At 45.1% G+C, this 19,756-nt stretch overlaps 1 protein-coding gene across 1 annotated transcript in view; it reads left to right on the forward strand.

Annotated features, from left to right (window-relative positions):
- The window catches only part of GLDC (glycine decarboxylase), a 112,244-nt gene that overhangs the window by 78,118 nt on the left and 14,370 nt on the right, over positions 1-19,756 (forward strand). Inside the window, exons 20-25 of the mRNA XM_032138741.2 lie at positions 691-766; positions 7,471-7,596; positions 10,113-10,262; positions 11,770-11,882; positions 13,051-13,192; positions 15,642-15,753. Coding sequence (XP_031994632.2) covers positions 691-766; positions 7,471-7,596; positions 10,113-10,262; positions 11,770-11,882; positions 13,051-13,192; positions 15,642-15,753 — 719 coding nt within the window. The remainder of the gene's footprint in view (positions 1-690; positions 767-7,470; positions 7,597-10,112; positions 10,263-11,769; positions 11,883-13,050; positions 13,193-15,641; positions 15,754-19,756) is intronic.

Here is a 19,756-nt window from a genome sequence, read left to right on the forward strand (position 1 = left end):
CATGCTATCGCACCAGGCTAATTTTTTGTACTTTTAGTGGAGATACTGTTCTACCATGTTGCCCAGGCTGGTCTTGAAATCCTGAGCTCAAATAATCTGCCCACATCAGCCTCCCAAAGTGCTAGGATTATAGGCATGAGCCACTGCACCCAGCCTGTAGTTATATTTTTAAAAACAATGCTTATCTTTGAAGGCTGCATATTGACATTTGAACTGATGATAGGATGTTTGAAGTTTGCTTCAAAATATATAGTTCAGCATGAAAGTGGTTAGTGAGGAGTATAATTGGAAACAAGACTGACTGTAAACCAAATTGTTAACAGCTGGCTGACACATACATGGTGGTTCCTTTTGTTCTTCACTGTATTTTGGTATAGTTTTGAAATTTTTCATAATAACAAAGGCTATTATGCTATAGGCTATTTTCAATGCATGGTCCTGAGCAAGGGTATGAAAAGCTCCATCTTTGGGTAGGAGTGGTTGAGCTGTAGTGCAGCTGTTGCTCTGATTGTTTTGATAGTTCAAGACCTTTTGACTCTGGCAGAGCTCCTTGATGAGCTTCTTGCAGTGTCTGGACAATGACCATATGTCACGTGCTGGTGAACCCCTGGCCAGGGCCCAATAAATATTGAATGAGTTAATGACAGCCAGAAGACCTAACCGTGATGCTTTTCTTCTTCTCTTTGCAAGCGGAGCCCAGGGAGAATATGCTGGACTGGCCACTATCCGAGCCTACTTAAACCAGAAAGGAGAGGGGCACAGAACGGTGAGTATGGCAGGAGGTGGCGCCTGCTCACCATGGGGCACAGGGGTCCTGGCTCTCAGGGTCCCTTCTGTGGGACACTCCCTCCAAGCCTTCTTGGAAGCAGATGAGGGAACATATAGTCAAGAAACAAATTTCTGTGAACTAGCCATTATGATCCTTGCTTCCAAGACATCCCACTTGACCATTTTGAGGAAAAACATTCAGAGATAAAAGACTTTTGCTCAAACCCAGAATGCAAACGTCAGCCAGTTGGCTGTGGAACTGCTCTCTAGGGAGCAGAGGGAGGAAGAGGGCAGGAATGTTGCCATTGCAAGCATCCTCTCCTTGGCTCAGCCCCGGCCCTGGGCCTGGATGAAGGGCAGAGACCATGCTTTAATTCTTCAGTAACCCCTGTTGTGCTGAAGCCCAGTTCTGGTCATGTGTATGCTCAAAAAATATTTGTTGAATAAATAAATTCTCCATTAGATGATTCTCAACTTCAAGTACCAAAAAAGGCGTAAAGCAGAGTTCACGGTCCTGCTTCATTGTTTGCTTTGGATATGAGAACCTGGTCTCCAGGATCCCAACTGCCTCTTGGGGACCACTGTGGGGACCAGCAGGTACTAATGGACACCACTCGCCCCTCCAGGGGCAGTGCCTGTAGCAGTGACCTAACTCAGGCCTCAGCTTGTGCCAGAGGAGGCCTGTGTTCCTGGTTCCTTCATTTTGATGGCCACTGCTATGCTAGAGTTTGTACAGAGCTGTGGAGTGGAAGTCCTTAATAGGAGCATCGCCTAGGAGCTGAGAGCAGGGCAAGGGCATCTGCTGATACCAGAGAGTTGCAGACAAAGGGTGTAGGGTGGTGCTTGCTGGCTAAGTAAGTAGGGTGGAGTGGTAGTGGCCCGATCTTAGTCCATTTCTGGTTTTATTACCACTGGAAGGTTACTTATGGCTAGTTGCCTGGAATTTGCAATAAAGAATGCTGAAAGTGTTTCACTTCCCTTTCATAACGGGAAAAGAAGGAACATTTTTTTCCCTCCTTCCCTTGTGTAGGTCATCTGATTCCACAGGTGTGTCTTTCCAGGCTTTCATCTTGGTTGGGGAATAGAATTTTTTTAATTTTTTTAATTTTTTTTTTTTTTGAGATGGAGTCTCGCCCTGTCCCCCAGGCTGGAGTGCAATGGCCCAATCTTGGTTCACTGCAACCTCTGCCTCCCGGGTTCAAGTGAATTCTCGTGCCTCAGCCTCCTGAGTAGCTGGGATTACAGGCATGCACCACCACGCCAGGCTAATTTTTGTATTTTTAGTAGAAACAGAGTTTCACCATGTTGATCAGGCTAGTCTCGAACTCCTGACTTCAGGTGATCCACCCCCGTTGACCTCTTAAAGTGCTGGGATTATAGACATGAGCCACTGTGCCCGGCCCTATTTTTTTTTTTTTTTTTTTTTTTTTCCCTCTTCATAGCTCACTGCAGCCTTGAACTCCTGGGCTCAAGGAAGCCTCCCAAGGTGCTAGGGAGACCAGGATTACAGGCACGACCCTCTGCACCTGGCCCTGGAATTCTTGTCTAAAGATCTTTGAAAAACAGGCCATTTGTGAATTGAATAAATGATTAAACCCTGGTCAAGGACTGCTTGCCAGTCCAGAAAGAAGTGAAGTAGTCAATCAGACAGACAGAGACCCTGAAATTCCTCCACAGTTTGTTCATTTGTGGTTCTGAATTCTCACCTTTCTAAAGAATGATTAGTTTAGAACTATAATTGCTCTTGGGACCTGAGAGTCTCGGCACTTTCACAGAATCAGAAAGGAAACTTTGGAGCTCCAGGTGTCCAGCCAGGAAAACAATGCCAGATTCTCTCCTGTCTGTTTTTCCCTCTCGGCTTCCATGTTCTGGGGTCGTCTCTGGAGTTCCTCTTCGTTAGTGTCTTTCACCATGAGGTGCCCAGGAGCCTGGGGATGCTGGAAAGGGGCAGCCTGTCTTGTGTGACATCTCCACCCCACTCCTCCACCGCTTAGCAGAGAGGCCGCAGAAAGCAGTGTTTGGAGAAGGCAGGTGACTAGCTAATGGCAAAGGGCCAGCTAAAATCCAGATTCTTTCCACGCAGTGATGCTTCCCACCCCTCGCCATTTCCCAAATTCCCCAATCTGACACCAGGAAGCAGCTTGAATGTCCAGGAGCTGGGGACCAAACTGGAAAGGCCAAGGAGAAAGAATGAGAGGCCTTTGGGTTTGGCCTGGGCGGGGTTCTTCCGTGACTCGTGGATTTTTTCTGGTTCCTATTCCCTCTCTTTGTGTTTTCCTGTCCTCCTTCCCTTCTCCACCCACTGTGTGTGATGTTTCTCTTGGCCCCATTGCCCATCCTGCCATCACCGAAGTGTCATGAGAGGCCATTTCGTTCTGCAGGAGGGAGAGGGGCTGGATGCTGCGCTTCAGGGACAGGGGGAAAGGGAGAGGCAGGGAAGCCCTCCAGCCACTGAGCTGGTAGAAATACAAAGCTCATAAAACTGGAAATGTTGGCATCCTTCTGGATCAGAAATTTTAATTCGCTCGGGCATGGTGGCTCATGCCTGTAATTCCAGCACATTGTGGGAGGCTGAGGCAGGCAGATCACCTAAGCTCAGGAGTTCAAGACCAGCCTGGCCAACATAGCAAAACACTGTCTCTACTAAAAACACAAAAATTAGCCAGGCATGGTAGTGCATGCCTGTAATCCCAGCTACTGAGGAGGCTGAGGCAGGAGAATCACTTGAATCCAGGAGGCAGAGGTTGCAGTGAGCTGAGATCACACCACTGCACTCCAACCTGGGCAACAGAGCGAGACTCCCTCTCAAAAAAAATTTTTTTTTTTAATTAAAGCCAACTTTCTTAGAGAAGAAAATGGTTTAGTATTCACTAATCAGGGAAGATTTTTTCACATCACTGATGTCTGAGGCAGCTGCTCCCACACAATAGATTCTAATGGAATCCAGCAAAATATATCCTTCTTTTTTGAAAGGGAGTGTGGGGAAGTCATGTGCAGGGAGTGTGGGGAAGTCATGTGCTACAGAAGTGCCTGGGCTCCTGATGGGCCTTTTCTTTCAAGCTGCTTTTTGAAGTTATTTTCACATTTTCTCTTAGGTTAAATTTCAGAGGTTCCTAAAATGGAATGCCTAACTTCCTGATTTATGAGTTTACTTGGGGAGAATACAAATTTATTTAACAAACACTTATATGGCAATTACCATGGACCAGGCTTGGCCTTTAACACTTTATAATTAATATTTCAATTTGTTAGTCAAATCCTGATGTATTCAGCAGACCTCCAGATCTTACAAAAAAAAAAAAAAAACTCTAAAGAAAAACAATTAAGTTTGCTGTTCAGAGTCTGAGTTTCCTATACAAAGGGAAAACATTGATCAAAGGAAACAAATTATGTGTATATGTAAATCAACAAAGAAAGCTCAAAACCTGTATGGGAATATTTTTTTTTTTCCCAACTGCCTGAGACAAAGTAGTGGCCTTTGATTGTTAGATTTTACCAGTGGTAAGACGTCAGTTTCCCTTGCACAGGAGATCTCCTTAACCCTTCACTCATTCAACAAGTCTAAGGATGACCTTATGCCTATTCTATGCCACGCAGCACCCTGGGGAGTTTAGAAAACATAGCACCTCCCTAAATGGGCATCAATGCACCAAAAGCTGGATTTGCTTTGGATAAACCAAAACTTCAAATCTGGGTCCTGTTACTTCCACATCCCTCACAACAATACAATTTTTTTTCCCCCCCAAGAGAGAGTCTCGCTCTGTCACCCAGGCTGGAGGGCAGTGGCATGATCTTGGCTTATGGCAACCTCCGCCTCCCGGGTTCAAGTGATTCTCATGCCTCAGCCTCCCGAGTAGCTGGGACTATAGGCGTGCACCACCATGCCTGGCTATTTTTTGTATTTTTGGTAGAGACAGGGTTTCACCATGTTGGCCAGGCTGGTCTTGAGCTCCTGGCCTCGAGTGAGCCGCCTGCCTCAGCCTCCCAAAGTGCTGGGATTACAGGCGTGAGCCACCTCGCCCAGCCAACACTACAATTTTAAACTGAGGAAAAACTTAACATTATAAAGAATAATTAAAGTCCTCTAAATCCTCATAGAGAACCAGAAATGTGTGACAGCAACATATAAATGAGTCCTTGACAAAGCCACTGTGACTTCTGTTTCCATCGCTCCTTGTACCAGGATGTGTATTAGTTTCCTATGGCTGCTATGATAAATTGCTACATGCTTAGTGGCTTAAAACAACACATATTAATTTTCTTATAGTTGCAGAGGCCAGGTATCAGAAATTGGTTTCACTGGGCCAAAGTCAAAGTGTCGATAGAGCTGATTCCTTCTGGGGGAGACGGGAGAATCTGTTTCCTGGCCTTTCCTGGCATCTGCAGGCCTCCTGCGTTCCTTGGCTCCAGCTTCCTGCTTCAGTCAGCACATCTCCTGCTCCCTCTGTGGTCACATCTCCCTCTGCTTCCCTCTGATGAGGACGATTAAGAATATATTTAGGGCCCAGCCCAAAATCCAGAATAATTTTTCTGTCTCAAGGTCTTTCTTTACCTTAATCCCATCTGCAAGTCCCTCTTGCCATATAAGGAAACACCCCCAGGTTCCGAGGATTAGGACAGGGATGTCTTTGGGAGCCCGTCATTCAGTGTGCCACAGGGTGGTTGATGTTTTTACATGTTTGTGTTTCAACAGAACTCACCTGATACGAATTCTTCATTTTGGCTTTCTATGAATATTTTATATTTATTTTTAATATTCCCCTTTCTCCTTCTTATCAATATTCTGCCCTGAAGGGATCCTTCCATCCAACGATCTTTTTGTAGACTAACAATACCTGTGAGAGAGGACAGTGCCTCCAGCTTGGGTCCTGAGAAATTAAAGAAAAAAATTAACTACAAAAGGGAAGCATTCAAACAAGAAAACGGATTTGAGGACAACGTGACATAACCAGTATGAGACCAACAGCTGTTCTAAAGGGGCACAAACCTTCTGACAGTAGAAGAGTGCAAAGTAGTCCATGTTTGCCTTTGGCTAATGTTTTCTTTTTGTACACGTGTATTTTTCTTAAGTAGACTCTTTTGCTGTTTTTGAGGAAAGAGCTGTAAGCTAAGATTTAACTTCATAGCCTATTTTCAATAATGCCCGTCCATTTCTCTGTGGAATACAATATAGGATGATGATTTTCAGGGTAATCATGGCTTCTCTTTGATGCTTTTTGTTGGGGAAAACCTTGTGACTTACTTTCCCACTGGGACACATCATCAGTTCTACAAGAGCCTGTGTCCACATGGTTGTTTGGAGGAAATGAAGGATGATTTGAGTCTGAGAATTCTAGCGTTGCACCTACTGTCCAGCTTCCATCAAAATTCAGTGCAGCTGTAAGCTCTAACTTAGGCTCAGCTCTTGAGGCACTTTCCCTTGATTTCCTTAACCTGAAGCTACATCCCCTTCTCCATGTTTCTGCTGCATCTCTGGACTCTAGACGGTCATTCACAGGCCACCATTGTTAGTGAGTGTGTTGTGTGAACCCAGGGTGGGGGATGATCATTTTTTTTTTTACCTTTTTTTTTTTTTTTGAGATGGAGTCTTGCTCTGTTGCCCAGGCTGGAGTGCAATGGCGCGATCTCGGCTCGCTGCAACCTCCACCTCCTGGATTCAAGCGATTCTTCTGTCTCAGCCTCCTGAGTAGCTGGGACTACAGGAATGCATCACCACGCCTGGCTAATTTTTGTATTTTTAATAGAGACAGCGTTTCGCCATGTTGGCCAAGCTGGTCTTGAACTCCTGACTTCAGCCTCTCGAAGTGTTGGGATTGCAGGCGTGAGCCACCATCCCCGGCCAGGTTGATTTTTTTTTTTCTTTTTTTTAAAATATGGAGTTTCACTCTTGTCGCCCAGGCTGGAGTGCAATGGCGCAATCTCGGCTCACTGCAACCTACACCTCCTGGTTTCAACCAATTCTCCTGCCTCAGCCTCTCGAGTAACTAGGATTACAGATGCCTACCACCACACCCAGCTATTTTTTGTATTTTTACTAGAGATGGGGTTTCACCATGTTGGCCAGGCTGGTCTCGAACTCCTGACCTCAGGTGATCCACCCGCCTCGGCCTCTCAAAGTGCTGGGATTACATGCGCGAGCCACTGCACCTGGCCGGGTTGATCATTTTTAATGCTTAATTTATGGTTCTTATAGAAATTAATAATTTATTACAGAGTAAACATCCAATAAATATTGATATAATTGGTGCATTGGGACTGAGAAGCCTTGGAATTACGTCTGTCATTATCATCTGTCCTGGATAAGCCAAGCAGAGCACTGAAGCTGTGATGTGGGCCCTGAGTCCTTGAGTTTAACTTCCAATCTCATGTTCTTCTAAGGTGCTTTCTGTGTATCCTAACTGAGACAAGGTTAGAATAAGCCCAGGCCTATTTTTAGTGTACTGGGATAAGGGAAGACTGTATTGATTTCCTGAGCATCTTTAGGGAACAATATTTAGGGATTCATATGGAAACTCTTTTTTTGGACATTGTTTTGCAATGACAAATAATTAAATTGTAGCAGATTTTAAAGCACTAGTGTTCAGCTTAAATAAAAACAGGTGGTGTCTAATTTGTGGTACAAGCATGTTGTAGTACTTTTCTCTCATTATTCATAGTCTGATGATGATTTTTCTCTTTCTTTGCATCCTTTCTATTCCACAGGTTTGCCTTATTCCGAAATCAGCACATGGGACCAACCCAGCAAGTGCCCACATGGCAGGCATGAAGATACAGCCTGTGGAGGTGGATAAATATGGGAATATCGATGCAGTTCACCTCAAGGCCATGGTACTTGTCTTCTCCTTAGCAGATGGGAGAGGCCGGGGTGGGGAGCGGTGGTGGGGATCAGGGACTTGATGGATTATGTAAATGTCTTCTCCTGCATTCTAATGAAAAGTCTGCAGTTCTTCCTTTGACCGGAGTCTACTCTACCCCTCCCATCACCAACAGGGAGAAATCCCTGTTGTCTAATTCCAGCTTGTGTAAAAAACTGAGTGAATTATTCATGGTGGTAGTAAGAGTACTCCTTGCAGGACGTACCTGCCTCTTTCTGCGCAGTCTTCCCTCTCCTTCTCCCCTTCCCCACTTAATAATCAAAATGACAGTCACACTTACACTTAATCTTTGTGTCAGGAATTGCAACACAAATGTCAACTTTGCAAATATCCATGACTGTGCCAGCCCCATCGTGCTGAATTCCTGGCATCATGCAGCTTGGTTTCCACCAACCCCCACTCTCAACCTCCCAACCTCCAGGAAGAAGTTGCTTAGCAACCGTATCTGCTTCCCACCAGCGGACTGGCGGCTGCATCTTAAGCGGGAAGGAAATCATTGGAATAGCAATGTGATTTTGATGGTGGTGTTATTAGGCATGGAGACTGGGAACTCTGTGCAGTTGCCTTCTAAAGGAAGCTGAAAATCCACAATGCTGCCCCTCTCTTCAATCCACCCCTACCCTTCCATTGCTCCACAAAGCTTTTTTCCAACAAGTGTTCCAGGCCAGTAGTTGAAATTATTAAGTCCCTCCATTATAGTAATATAGGCCGTGACTTACCTAGCCACCCCCATGTTTTCAAACATGCCTGCTCTGATATGCTGGCCAGGAAAACAGACAGGGACATGACTTTTATATATGCTTGCCTTCTGTAAAAGGAAAGAATGAAGAAGACTTTTATTTACAGAAACACTCCTTGTGGGAATTCTTTTTTTTTTTTTCCAATTCCTGTTATCTTTTTGTTTGTTTTGAGATGGAGTCTCACCCTGTCGCCCAGGCTGGAGTGCAGTGGCGCGATCTTGGCTCACTGTAACCTCCGCCTCCCGGATTCAAGCAATTCTCCTGCCTCAGCCTCCTGATTAGCTGGGACTACAGGCATGTGCCACCATGCCCAGCTAATTTTTTGTATTTTTAGTAGAGACAGGGTTTCACCGTGTTGGCCAGGATAGTCTCAATCTCCTGACCTAGTGATCTGCCCCCCTCAGCCTCCCAAAGTGCTGAGATTACAGGCGTGAGCTACCACACCTGGCCTCTGTTCTTTAGCTTTTTAAATGACAATAGTTGTACATAGTCATGGGGTACATAGTGATGTTTCTATACATAAAATGTATAGAGATCAGATCAGGGTAATCAGCATATCCATCATCTCAAGCATGTATCATTTCTTTGTGTTGAGGGAACGTTCAGTATCCATTTCTAACTATTTGAAATTATATATTGTTAAAGATAGTCATCCTGCAGTGGTGTAGAACTCTACAACTTGTAATTTGGGAATTTTAACTTCAACAGAAGGCAAGGGAAAGGAACGGATATGAGAAGATGAGCAGAGAGATTAACTATGAGAATGGACATACCTAGAACCACAAACATCTGAAATCATTATTGAGATGGCTTGAACCAAGGGAAAACCACCTTAGAGAGTTGGGCCCAAAATATCCAAAAATCTTGTGAATAGTCCTTTTGGTCTGGACCATAGAGACCTAGCCTGAAAGGATCTTAGTATTTCTTTTTTCTTTTTTTTTTTTTTTTTTTTTTTTTGAGACGGAGTCTCGCTCTGTCACCCAGGCTGGAGTGCAGTGGCGCAATCTCGGCTCACTGCAAGCTCCGCCTCCCGGGTTCACGCCATTCTCCTGCCTCAGCCTCTCCGAGTAGCTGGGACTACAGGCGCCCGCCACCACGCCCGGCTAATTTTTTGTATTTTTAGTAGAAACGGGGTTTCACCGTGGTCTCGATCTCCTGACCTCGTGATCCGCCCGCCTCGGCCTCCCAAAGTGCTGGGATTACAAGCGTGAGCTCTTTTTTCTTTTTTCTTTTTTTTTTTGACCTGGAGTCTCGCTCTGTTGTCCAAGCTGGAGTGCAGTGGTGTGATCTTGGCTCACTACAACCTCCACCTCACCGGTTCAAGCAATTGTCCCTGCCTCAGCCTCCTAAGTAGCTGGGATTACAGGTACCCACCACCATGCCTGGCTAATTTTTGTATTTTTAGTGGCGACGGGGTTTCACCATGTTGGCCAGGCTGGTCTCGAACTTGTGACCTCAGGTGATCTGCCCGCCTCGGCCTCCCAGAGTGCTGGGATTACGGGCATGAGCCACCACACCCAGCCAGGGTCTTATTATTTCTTTGGAATGATTTGTGAAGAGAGTAATGGCTGTGGTTTTTTTATTGCTGTCATTGTACTTTGAGACAGTTCCAGGAAAGTAAAGACCGAGACTTCATCTTTCTTCATCCTTTAAAATAAAAGGTAAGGATTTGGCCAAGGAAGAAACATATCCTCCCTCAATGTCCTTCTCTACCCCTTTTCTTTCACAGGTGGATAAGCACAAGGAGAACCTAGCAGCCATCATGATTACATACCCATCCACCAATGGGGTGTTTGAAGAGAACATCAGTGACGTGTGTGACCTCATCCATCAGCATGGAGGACAGGTCTACCTAGACGGGGCGAATATGAACGCTCAGGTGGGAACTGGAGAGGCCCGCCCTTAGTTCCCACTGAGAAAATGGATATGTGAAAAAAAAAAATTCTGAGTTCTTGAGAGGCTTCCTGCCTGAGGGAACTCAGACCCACGACCTGACCACTAGTGGTTGTTGATCTCTCATGGCCTTGGAAAGCCACTTATCCTGGCATCAGCTTTATCAGCTGTGAAATGGGGGCTCAAAGGGCCCAATCCTGATGACTTGGGGGACAGAGGATCTATGTACTGTGAACCTCTGAAGAAATGCTGTTGGGAGCCCCTGCAGGAGAGGAGTCACACAATCTTTTTGAGACTCTTATTGGTGTTTGCTTTTTTCCTTCCTTCCTTCCTTCCTTCCTTCCTTCCTTCCTTCCTTCCTTCCTTCCTTTCTTTCTTTCTTTGCTTTCTTTCTTTCTTTCTCTCTCTCTCTCTTCCTTCCTTCCTTCCTTCCTTCCTCCCTCCCTCCCTCCCTCCCTCCCTCTCTCTCTTTCTTTCTTTCATTCTTTCTTTCTTTCTTGTCGGAGTCTCACTCTGTCGCCAAGGCTGGAGTGCAGTGGTGCGATCTCTGCTCTCACTGCAACCTCCACCTCCTGGGTTCAAGCAATTCTCCTGCCTCAGCCTTTCAAGTAGCTGGGACTACAGGTGCATGCCGCCACACCCAGCTAATTTTTTTTTTTTTTGTATTTTAGTAGAGACAGGGTTTCACTGTGTTGCCCAGGCTGGTCTTGAACTCCTGAGCTCAGGCAATCCACCTGCCTCGGCTTCCCAAAGTGCTAGGATTACAGGTGGCGTGATCCACCACGCCCGGCCTCTTTTTTTTTTTTCCTACCATTTTAGACTGTTTGGTTCTGATTCATTTCACAAGTGTAATCCAGAGATTATCTATTGGTTCCGTAGCATAAATGAATTCTATATCTTTGGTCACCATCAAAATTAGTCCTAACACCCAAGTGGTGGGAAGGCTAGTGGGATATCATGCCTGGTATCTGGATCATCTCAGGAAAACTGCCAGCCTTGCTTTCCCTCTCTCAGTTCAGCCTCCTCCCTGGTGCCCCTGCAGCCCCTGCCATCATTGTGCCCAATGGGGCCATTCGGTAACGTGCATCATACTAAAGCCGACCACGCAGGGGAAGGTAGCACTGCTCAGGGAAGAGTTGCCTATTTAAACAACATGGAGGTTCTACCGTTTCTTGTGTTAGAGACGCTTCTCTTCCATTGTGGTGTGGATAATTAGGAAGAGATTGTGTATTCAAATCCATATTTTTAAATCTAAATTGGGCTAAATGGTCAGTTGCTATTTCCATAGCAACCACAAGCACTCTGCCTATAGGATGCCAGGTTGTGACTACGGAACTGGGCCAGTGTAGAGGACATTTCTGTGAACACCATGGATGTGGCTCTACCTGCTTTTCCCCTGAGGAGAGAAGGCAGCACCAGCCAGCCGTGGCCTTCACACTGGAGGGTGTTTCCAAGCTCTTCACTTTTGCTTTTGGCCCTTGCCTTTGTGGTAGGTGGGAATCTGTCGCCCTGGAGACTTTGGGTCTGATGTCTCGCACCTAAATCTTCACAAGACCTTCTGCATTCCCCATGGAGGAGGTGGTCCTGGCATGGGGCCCATCGGAGTGTGAGTTCTGGGCTGCTGGTTTGAGGATGGCTTTGGAGACAGAATGAAGGAGTGGCCCTAAATAGACTACTCATCCCATCAAAGTCTTCATGTGTTGAGAATACCCTCATTGGTGTAGTGCACTTGTAGGGGCTGGGGGAGGAGCAGCGAAATGGGTGCTTTTAGGGGATTTCCAAAGAAAAGCGTAATTAGATTTTATTAACCATAACTTCTGGCCTCACTGAGCTTCCAGTTGCACATAGACAGCAGGTTTATTAACAGAATAATGAATAGGGAACTTTACCTGAGCATATTATTGTAACTGGAATATCGGCAGTAGAAAGTGCCTTTTGGACTTTTGGATTTCCAAGCATTTTTTTTTTTTTTTCTTTTTTAAAATCAGCTAATGGTTCCATTGAAAGTGAATTAGATATAAGGTGTTGAGATAAGTAACACATAAGTAAGGAAGAAACAAACCTGGTTACTAGAAATAATTGGATGAAGCCAGAGTAGGACTGAAGGAATGTTTCTTAGCTGTGGATAACTTTTTACACTGAAATCAAATCATCTTGGGAAAATGATGATGAGAGCAGCTGTTTTCCTGAGCTGCTTCAGTCTCCCAAAAATATGCTAAAGAAGCCAGTTTTCAGAGTTGTTGGAAGCTTGGCCTTCTTACTTGTTTCTTCTTTCTTGTTTTTTGTTTTTTTTTTTGGCTACTGTTAAAGTGAAATTCATTTTGATGATGATTATTTCTAGTAAATGTGTGAGCTCCAGTGCTTCAGCTGTCAGGGAGGTGGGGAGAATGATGTTCATGTCAGCCCGTGGGGCATCTTCTCATTAGCCCTTCCTATGTCCATCTTGGGAAAGTGTATAGGGGTGAGGGAATGGGGCTGGGAAGGGGAGGGAGGGACATGGAACTCCACTGTTTCATGGCTGCCTGCCTCTATCAAGTCCTCCACCACAGTTCTTGGGTGAGCCCTGGGACACTGATGGCTGGTGGACCTCCACCAGAGGAGGAAGGAAGGAAGGATCGCTTCCTGAACATCTGCCTCCCAGCAGGTGGAGAGTCCCTTCCACTGTCAGAGCTCCTCTGCTAAGAACAAGGCTTTCTGGGAGGGCAGAGAACCTTCCCATTAGATTAAACTGAATTGTTTACATTTTCTGAATTTGCACTTAAAAAAAAATACAGGAAGAAACATCTTGCCCCGTTTTTGCCCAATCATCCCATCATTTCACTAAAGCGGAATGAGGATGCCTGTCCTGTGGGAACCGTCAGTGCGGCCCCATGGGGCTCCAGTTCCATCTTGCCCATTTCCTGGGCTTATATCAAGGTGAGGCCTGGGAGTATGTGCAGGTGGGTGGGGGCGTCAGGTATGGGTGGGGACCGGATACTGCAGACTTCTTTCTTGGCTTAAAAACAAATAAATTGATGATCTGAGATGTGGTTCAAAGAATATTGCTGATGACCTGGGTGGAAGAAACCTTCCTAAAGAGATGAGCTAAAAATCATTTCATCTCTCCTTCATTACACTACTTCTTTTGGGTTCTCAGAGTGGGTTTAACATCAGAGAAACTGAAGCACCAGATATATTTTTCCAGACACAGCTAAGTTCCATGAGTCATATGGATGTTCTGGCCGCGTCCTTTGGTTTCCTGCAGGATTTATATAGCCCCTTCCGAGTGAAAAGCAGTGCATGTACTAATTATTCCACTTTGCTGAGATCCTGCTATATATCTCACTTTGCTATATATTTCTTGGGTGGGGGCCAGAGGAGAAGATGAAAAGTAGCGGAAATTTGCTTCTCTGGTGGTTTCCCAGAGCTCTTTGGCCTTTAGGGCTTGTGGTGCTGTGCTCTCTGCGTAATTAGTCAGAGTACAGGCTTCCTTCCTTTATCTTATTCCAAATAACACCAGGGCCAGAGTTGATTTTCTACAGTTCTTGTTCACACTGCCCTGCTCACCTCCTGGACTGACAAGACTGTGAATAGGGACACTTGTTTGGCTGCTAATTAGAGCAGTCTCCCCAAAGCAGTGCCCCTCTTTAAAGGAAGGGGGGCTCCCACTGAAACAAAACCCCCAAAATGCAGCTTTGCCAATCATTCCAGAGGACATCGTGGAGCTGGCTGTTTATTTCTGGAACAGCATGGCATTTATGATTCTTCACGAAAAGTTTCTTAGAAGCCGGAACAATTCTGTACCTCAGAGACTAACACTTGCTTTTAAAAATGATACTCAAGTTGTTTTGCAAACAACACAAGCAATCAGAATAAAGGTCTGCTTCTCTGTAAGCAGAATCAAATTCCCACTTCCCTTTTGATTTCTGGGTTCTGTAAATCTGGGTTATTTGTATGAACATATTTGGGTTGGAGATGACTTCCCACATATAGGAAATAAATGCCCCAAGGTTGGTTTGGCTACATGCCTGGAACACCAGCTGGTGCCTCAGTTTAAAAACTAAATAAATAAAGTAGGGTTTAAGCTGCCCCCTCTGGCCTTGGGCCTTCTCTCATTTCAGGCTGTTGTTACTTATCCCCTGGACTGTAGCTTTAGCTGCTTCTCTCCCTGCTGCAATTCCACAGGCGCACCTACAGGACTGCTAGACTCACCCTAGGCACCCACATATCTCTCCTGGCTTCCTGTTGCTTTACCTGGTTCTCACTAGCCTGCACAAAATCCTTAGGGGATTGTTTCAGAATGCACATGCCTAGGCCCCATTCCAGGGAGAACCAAATTGAGCATATGTAGGGTTGGACTTAAGCCATCTGCGTTTTAAAAAAATCCCCCCATGAGACATAGGTTGAGAGCCAGTGGTTGGCTGGACAAAGTCGAAGTCCTTCCTAGAGAAGGTTCGGGCTTAAAAATGGAATCACAATTCACCTTGCCCTACTTCCACTCCCAGATGACAGTCATGTGCCCTCCCCTTCCACGCCTTCATTTCTGCCATTCTTCTCACCTGGTATACCTTCCCCTTTCTCTTTCCCTATCCAAATTCTGCTTATTTCTAAGTTTCTAGCCAAGTTCTGGCTTTATTCTAGGAACCCTTCTTTGACCAGCCTGGAGCAATGTGGCCCCTTTTTACTTTGGACCCCCTTAATGATACCAAAGTACTACTGTTGCTTTATTTGGTGCTTTCTCATTCTCTTTACATTAGTTATGTATTTAGTATATATGCCAACTCCATCACATGTGAGGTACTCTGGGAAGAAAGTAGGCCATCAGAATTGGTGCAGTCTTGATTTGAAGCTCTTTGCAGTGATGACGTGTATCTCTTATGATCACAGGGACTCTTAACTACCAGGACAAGATTGAGCAGTTTTTAAACATAAGCAGCCTCTACTAGGGACAGTGGGAAAATAAACCATACAAAACTGCTTCCGTGGAGATGTTGGCCCAGATCCCATCGGATTCCTGGCAATTATCAAGACCTCTCAAATTCATAGCAAACACACAAAAAATCCCCAAACACATGTAATTTAAGAACAATTCTTTTCTCTCTTTAAATAACACAGTAGTCAGTAGTCAACTTGCCCTGTTGTAGGCTTTGCTACTACAATAAAGAACGTAAAACTACTATTAAAAGAAGAAAACGAAAATGTATTACAGGCTTAGAGGGATCTGACAGATGTCCTTGTTGGAATTTTCCACTCATCTCTACTCCAGAGTCATGGTGGGCTGCCCTCCTTTGTGGGTGGAATTTATCTGGGAGTGCCTTTTGGTTGGCGTCTTGACATTTGTGTTTGCCTGTTCAATGGTTAATGGCTCTTTTTCCCTCTGTTGCAGATGATGGGAGGCAAGGGCCTTAAACAAGCCACGGAAACTGCGATATTAAATGCCAACTACATGGCCAAGCGATTAGAAAAACACTACAGAATTCTTTTCAGGGGTGCAAGAGGCAAGTATCAACTTTAATCTATCATTACTTTGGTTTTTTTCTTGGCCAAACTAAATTTGACCTAGATGTGCTTTTCTGACATGGGCAAGAGACTTCTGTTTCTTAGCACATAGGAGAAAATAGTGTAGAGTTCTTGGAAATAACTCTGGTTTATTTTATTTTATTTTATTTTATTTATTTTATTTTGTTATTTTTGAGATAAGAGTCTTGCTCTGTCACCCAGGCTGGAGTCCAGTGGCAGGATCTTGGCTCACTGCAACTTCTGCCTCCCGGGTTCCAGCGATTCTTCTGCCTCAGCCTCCCAAGTAGCTGGGACTACACATGTGCACCATCACGCCCGGCTAATTTTTATATTTTTAGTAGAGACGGGGTTTCACCATGTTGGGCAGGCTGGTCTCGAACTCCTGACCTCAGGTGATCCACCTGTCTCAGCCTCCCAAAGTGCTGGGATTACAGGCGTGAGCCACCATGCCCAGCCATAACTCCACTTTAGTTAACTGTTTAGGGGCATTACTATATGCAGGTTTCTCCTAGGCTCCTAGTCTACACAGCAGCCCAGGTCAATAAAGATTCCACTACACTGAAATGTGTACATAAATACCATGAGCTAATTATTTACGAAGTGCTATGATATGCCTTGAAAGAGTAGAGTAACTCAGACTGGGTAGAGGCAAGATGGAATGGTTGAGAGCGCCTTCTCGCTGGAGCCATTTGAGATGGGCCTGGAAGCCAGCATAGCTGATGAGAGCCTGAGTAAGCAGAGACACAGGAGCAAACCAGAGAAAAGAAAGCTGTCTGGTCTGGAGTGAAGGATGGGATAGGGGAGAAGGAGCAAATGACAATGAGCCTGGAAAGGTAGCGTGGGGCCTTGAAGGTCTGGGAAGGTCTTGTCACCCTTGAGCTGGACAATAGCCATTAAAGGTTTTTGAGCAGGGGAGGGTAGGGATTCATGAAGAGACTGTTAACACTGTTAAGACAGCGGCAAGGGGGAAACATGCCTTAGAGGTAGCAAGGGGCTGGGGTGGTGGCTCACCCCTGCAATCCTGTAATCACACCTGTGATTGAAGTTTAGCTAGCCTCTAGGGCTTACAATAGAGGGAATAATAGGCAGGGGAACAAAGTCACCCTGGAAGTGATTGGAGGGAACTAAAAACCAGGCATCCTTTTACACATTGGGCTGTGGGCTCAGGACCTAATAGCTGAGTCTTGGAAGTGGTGAGGCCCCAGGAAAGAGTATTGAAGGTGAGAAGCCAGAACAAAACGCCTCAAGTAGATGGCTACATTAAGAGGGAGGCAGAAGTCGGGTGCCTGGTGAGGGGCATTCCACACCTGAGGCAGCTTTAGAACCCTGGCAGCGCTTGCCACAGTGCCTCTCCCTCAACACCTCTGCCTGGCCCTCCCGCTGTCGTGTGGCTCCACCTCCTCCCTGCAGCCTCCACTCCCTCCTCTTGCCCACCCCTGACCCCACCCCGGAGCAGCTGCTCTCCCACTTGGTATTGTCTGGCTCTGTCCCTCTGACTCCAGGGTCCAGGAGAGGGTGGAGGCTGCGCCTGCTTTGTTTCTCTGGCAGTCAACAGACAAATGCACGTGATGACGCATAATAAGGAGAGACACTGTAAAGAGCGGGTGGCTGATTTAATCTTACTTAAGTTTATTTAGATTTTTTCTACTTTTACTGAGGTATGATTGACATCTGATTTTAAATTATGAGTCTTAAAAGGAACCTTCGTCTGTAACAATTAGCAAGCCTTTGGTAGCCTTTGAAAGTAGTTTGGGCACAATGGTGAGGCAGACGCTGGATGAGGCAGATGCTGGAAATGGGCTGAGATGTGGGTGGAGGTCGGGAGGGAGAGGGGAGAAGGATTCCATGTTTGCAGGTAGTGAAGGAGGAGGGGGCTGCTTCAGTAGGATGTAGTTATATTTTCTTTTTAACTATGAAAACATCATTTTAAGCTGTGAGAAGGGAGAGTGAAGATACCTTTGAGAGAAAAACAGATGGGGGAACAGTCACCCTGGAAGGGAAAGGCTGGAACTGAGAACCAGGTACAAGTCCTTGCTGTGGGCCCAGAGTGAGAGCAGGACAGAGACTGGGACCTGGAGCTTGGATCAGAGAGACAGATGTCAGGAACCAGCCCACCCGCCTGCACCTGGGCAACAGTAACAAAGCGCTTATGGGACCTTGGTTTCTCTGGTCCAGGTGGAATGTACCTCTATAGCTGTGATCTTTAATTTAACGGCTGGTCTTACCTTATAAATCAGTATCCAAAGGGGTGGTTCCACAGTTTGAAAAAGAATAGGACCAAATAACCAGAAGTGCTGGTTAAAATGCTCCCCAGAGAGCAGAAAACATGGTTGTGGGCAACATGTCTCTAAGCAACACAATAAAATGCTTCTGTGAAGTGGGTACTAAAGAAGCGACAAGAGCTACTAATTAATTCAAATCTAGCTTAGCTCCTGCTCTGTGAAATGTATCCTGCTTGTGTATTGGCTTTAAGGAATAGCTTCAATATTTATTTTGTCAGATTACATAAATAATGTATATATGCTCAGCATGGACATTTTGGAAAATAATAAAGCATGACAAAGAAAATGTAAATGGTCCATGGTTCCATCAATCAGTTATAGCCATTACTAATATTTTCTGTATTTCTTCTCTTTGTACAATTGATCATACTACAGATAGTTTTATTAGTTTGCTGTCCAGGCTGAAGTGCAGTGGTGCCATGGCAGCTCATTGCAATCTCCAGCTCCTGGGCTGAAGTAATCCTCCTAACTCATCCTCCCAAGTAGCTGGGATCACAGGCACACACCCCCCACACCTGGCTAATTTATATATGTATGTGTGTGTGTGTGTGTGTGTGTGTGTGTGTGTGTGTGTGTATATATATATATATATATATATATACACGTATATATTTGTAGAGACGGGGTCTTGCTCTGTTGCCCAGGTTGGTCTTGAACTCCTCTGCTCTAGTGATCCTCCCACCTCGGCCTCCCAAAGTGCTGGGGTTATGGGTGTGAGCCACTGCACCCGGCCTACAAATACAGTTTTTAGCCTGTTTTTTAACTGTATATTATGAGCATTTTCCCGTCACTAAATATTCTTTGAAAGTGGTGCTGTCAATTCCATTGTATAGATGTGCCATGATTTAACCAACTGTATAGTTTTTCTTCCCTTCGTTTGCATTTATTACAATGTGGCAATGAGTATCCTTTGCTTGAAATTTTAAAGAATTTTGCCTGATAATTTCCTTAGGAGAGAGTCATAGAAAAAAATTATTATCTCAGAGGATATAAATGCACTGAAGCTTTTGACACGTATGGCTTCAATTTTTTTCCCAGAGACTTTGTGCCAATTTATCTCACAGTGATAACATATGAGAGTGGCCATCACACGGGGGCCTAGTGAGGACTGAGAACTAGACAGAGAACAAGAAAACAATATATCATTGCCAATTTGATAGGTGAAAATGACCTTATTGTTTTAGTATATGTAGCCAGTGCGCTCAATGTTTCCCTAGTTCTTAGTGCCAGCCTTGTCCATCCAGGGTAACTGTGTTCCCCCATCTGTTCTGTCTACTTCACTCTCCTTCATAGCCAACTCTCTGATTTCACAGCTTAAAATCATGTTGTTTCCATATTTTAAAAAGATATATAACTGCATCCTATTGGTTTTTTCCCTAATTGATTATTTGTTCATATTTTAAATTTCCTCACGTTTAATTTTATTTAGTAGCAGCCAGGTGCATTGGTTCACGCCTGTAATCCAAGCACTTTGGAAGGCTGAGGCGGGTTGTCTAAAAGTATGACACTTACATTTATATATAGTACCTAATACTTAATAGTGATAAAGACTATGCTGCTGACTTATGTATTTACTACATAATGCTTTTTATTATTATTATTATTATTGTTATTTTTGAGACAGAGTCTTGCTTGGCCACCCAGGCGGGAGTGCAGTGGTGCGATCTTGGCTCACTGCAACCTCCGCCTCCCAGGTTCA

The sequence above is a fragment of the Hylobates moloch genome, unplaced genomic scaffold (assembly GCF_009828535.3).
Source record: "Hylobates moloch isolate HMO894 unplaced genomic scaffold, HMol_V3 SCAFFOLD_19, whole genome shotgun sequence".
In the NCBI taxonomy this organism is placed as follows: Eukaryota; Metazoa; Chordata; class Mammalia; order Primates; family Hylobatidae; genus Hylobates; species Hylobates moloch.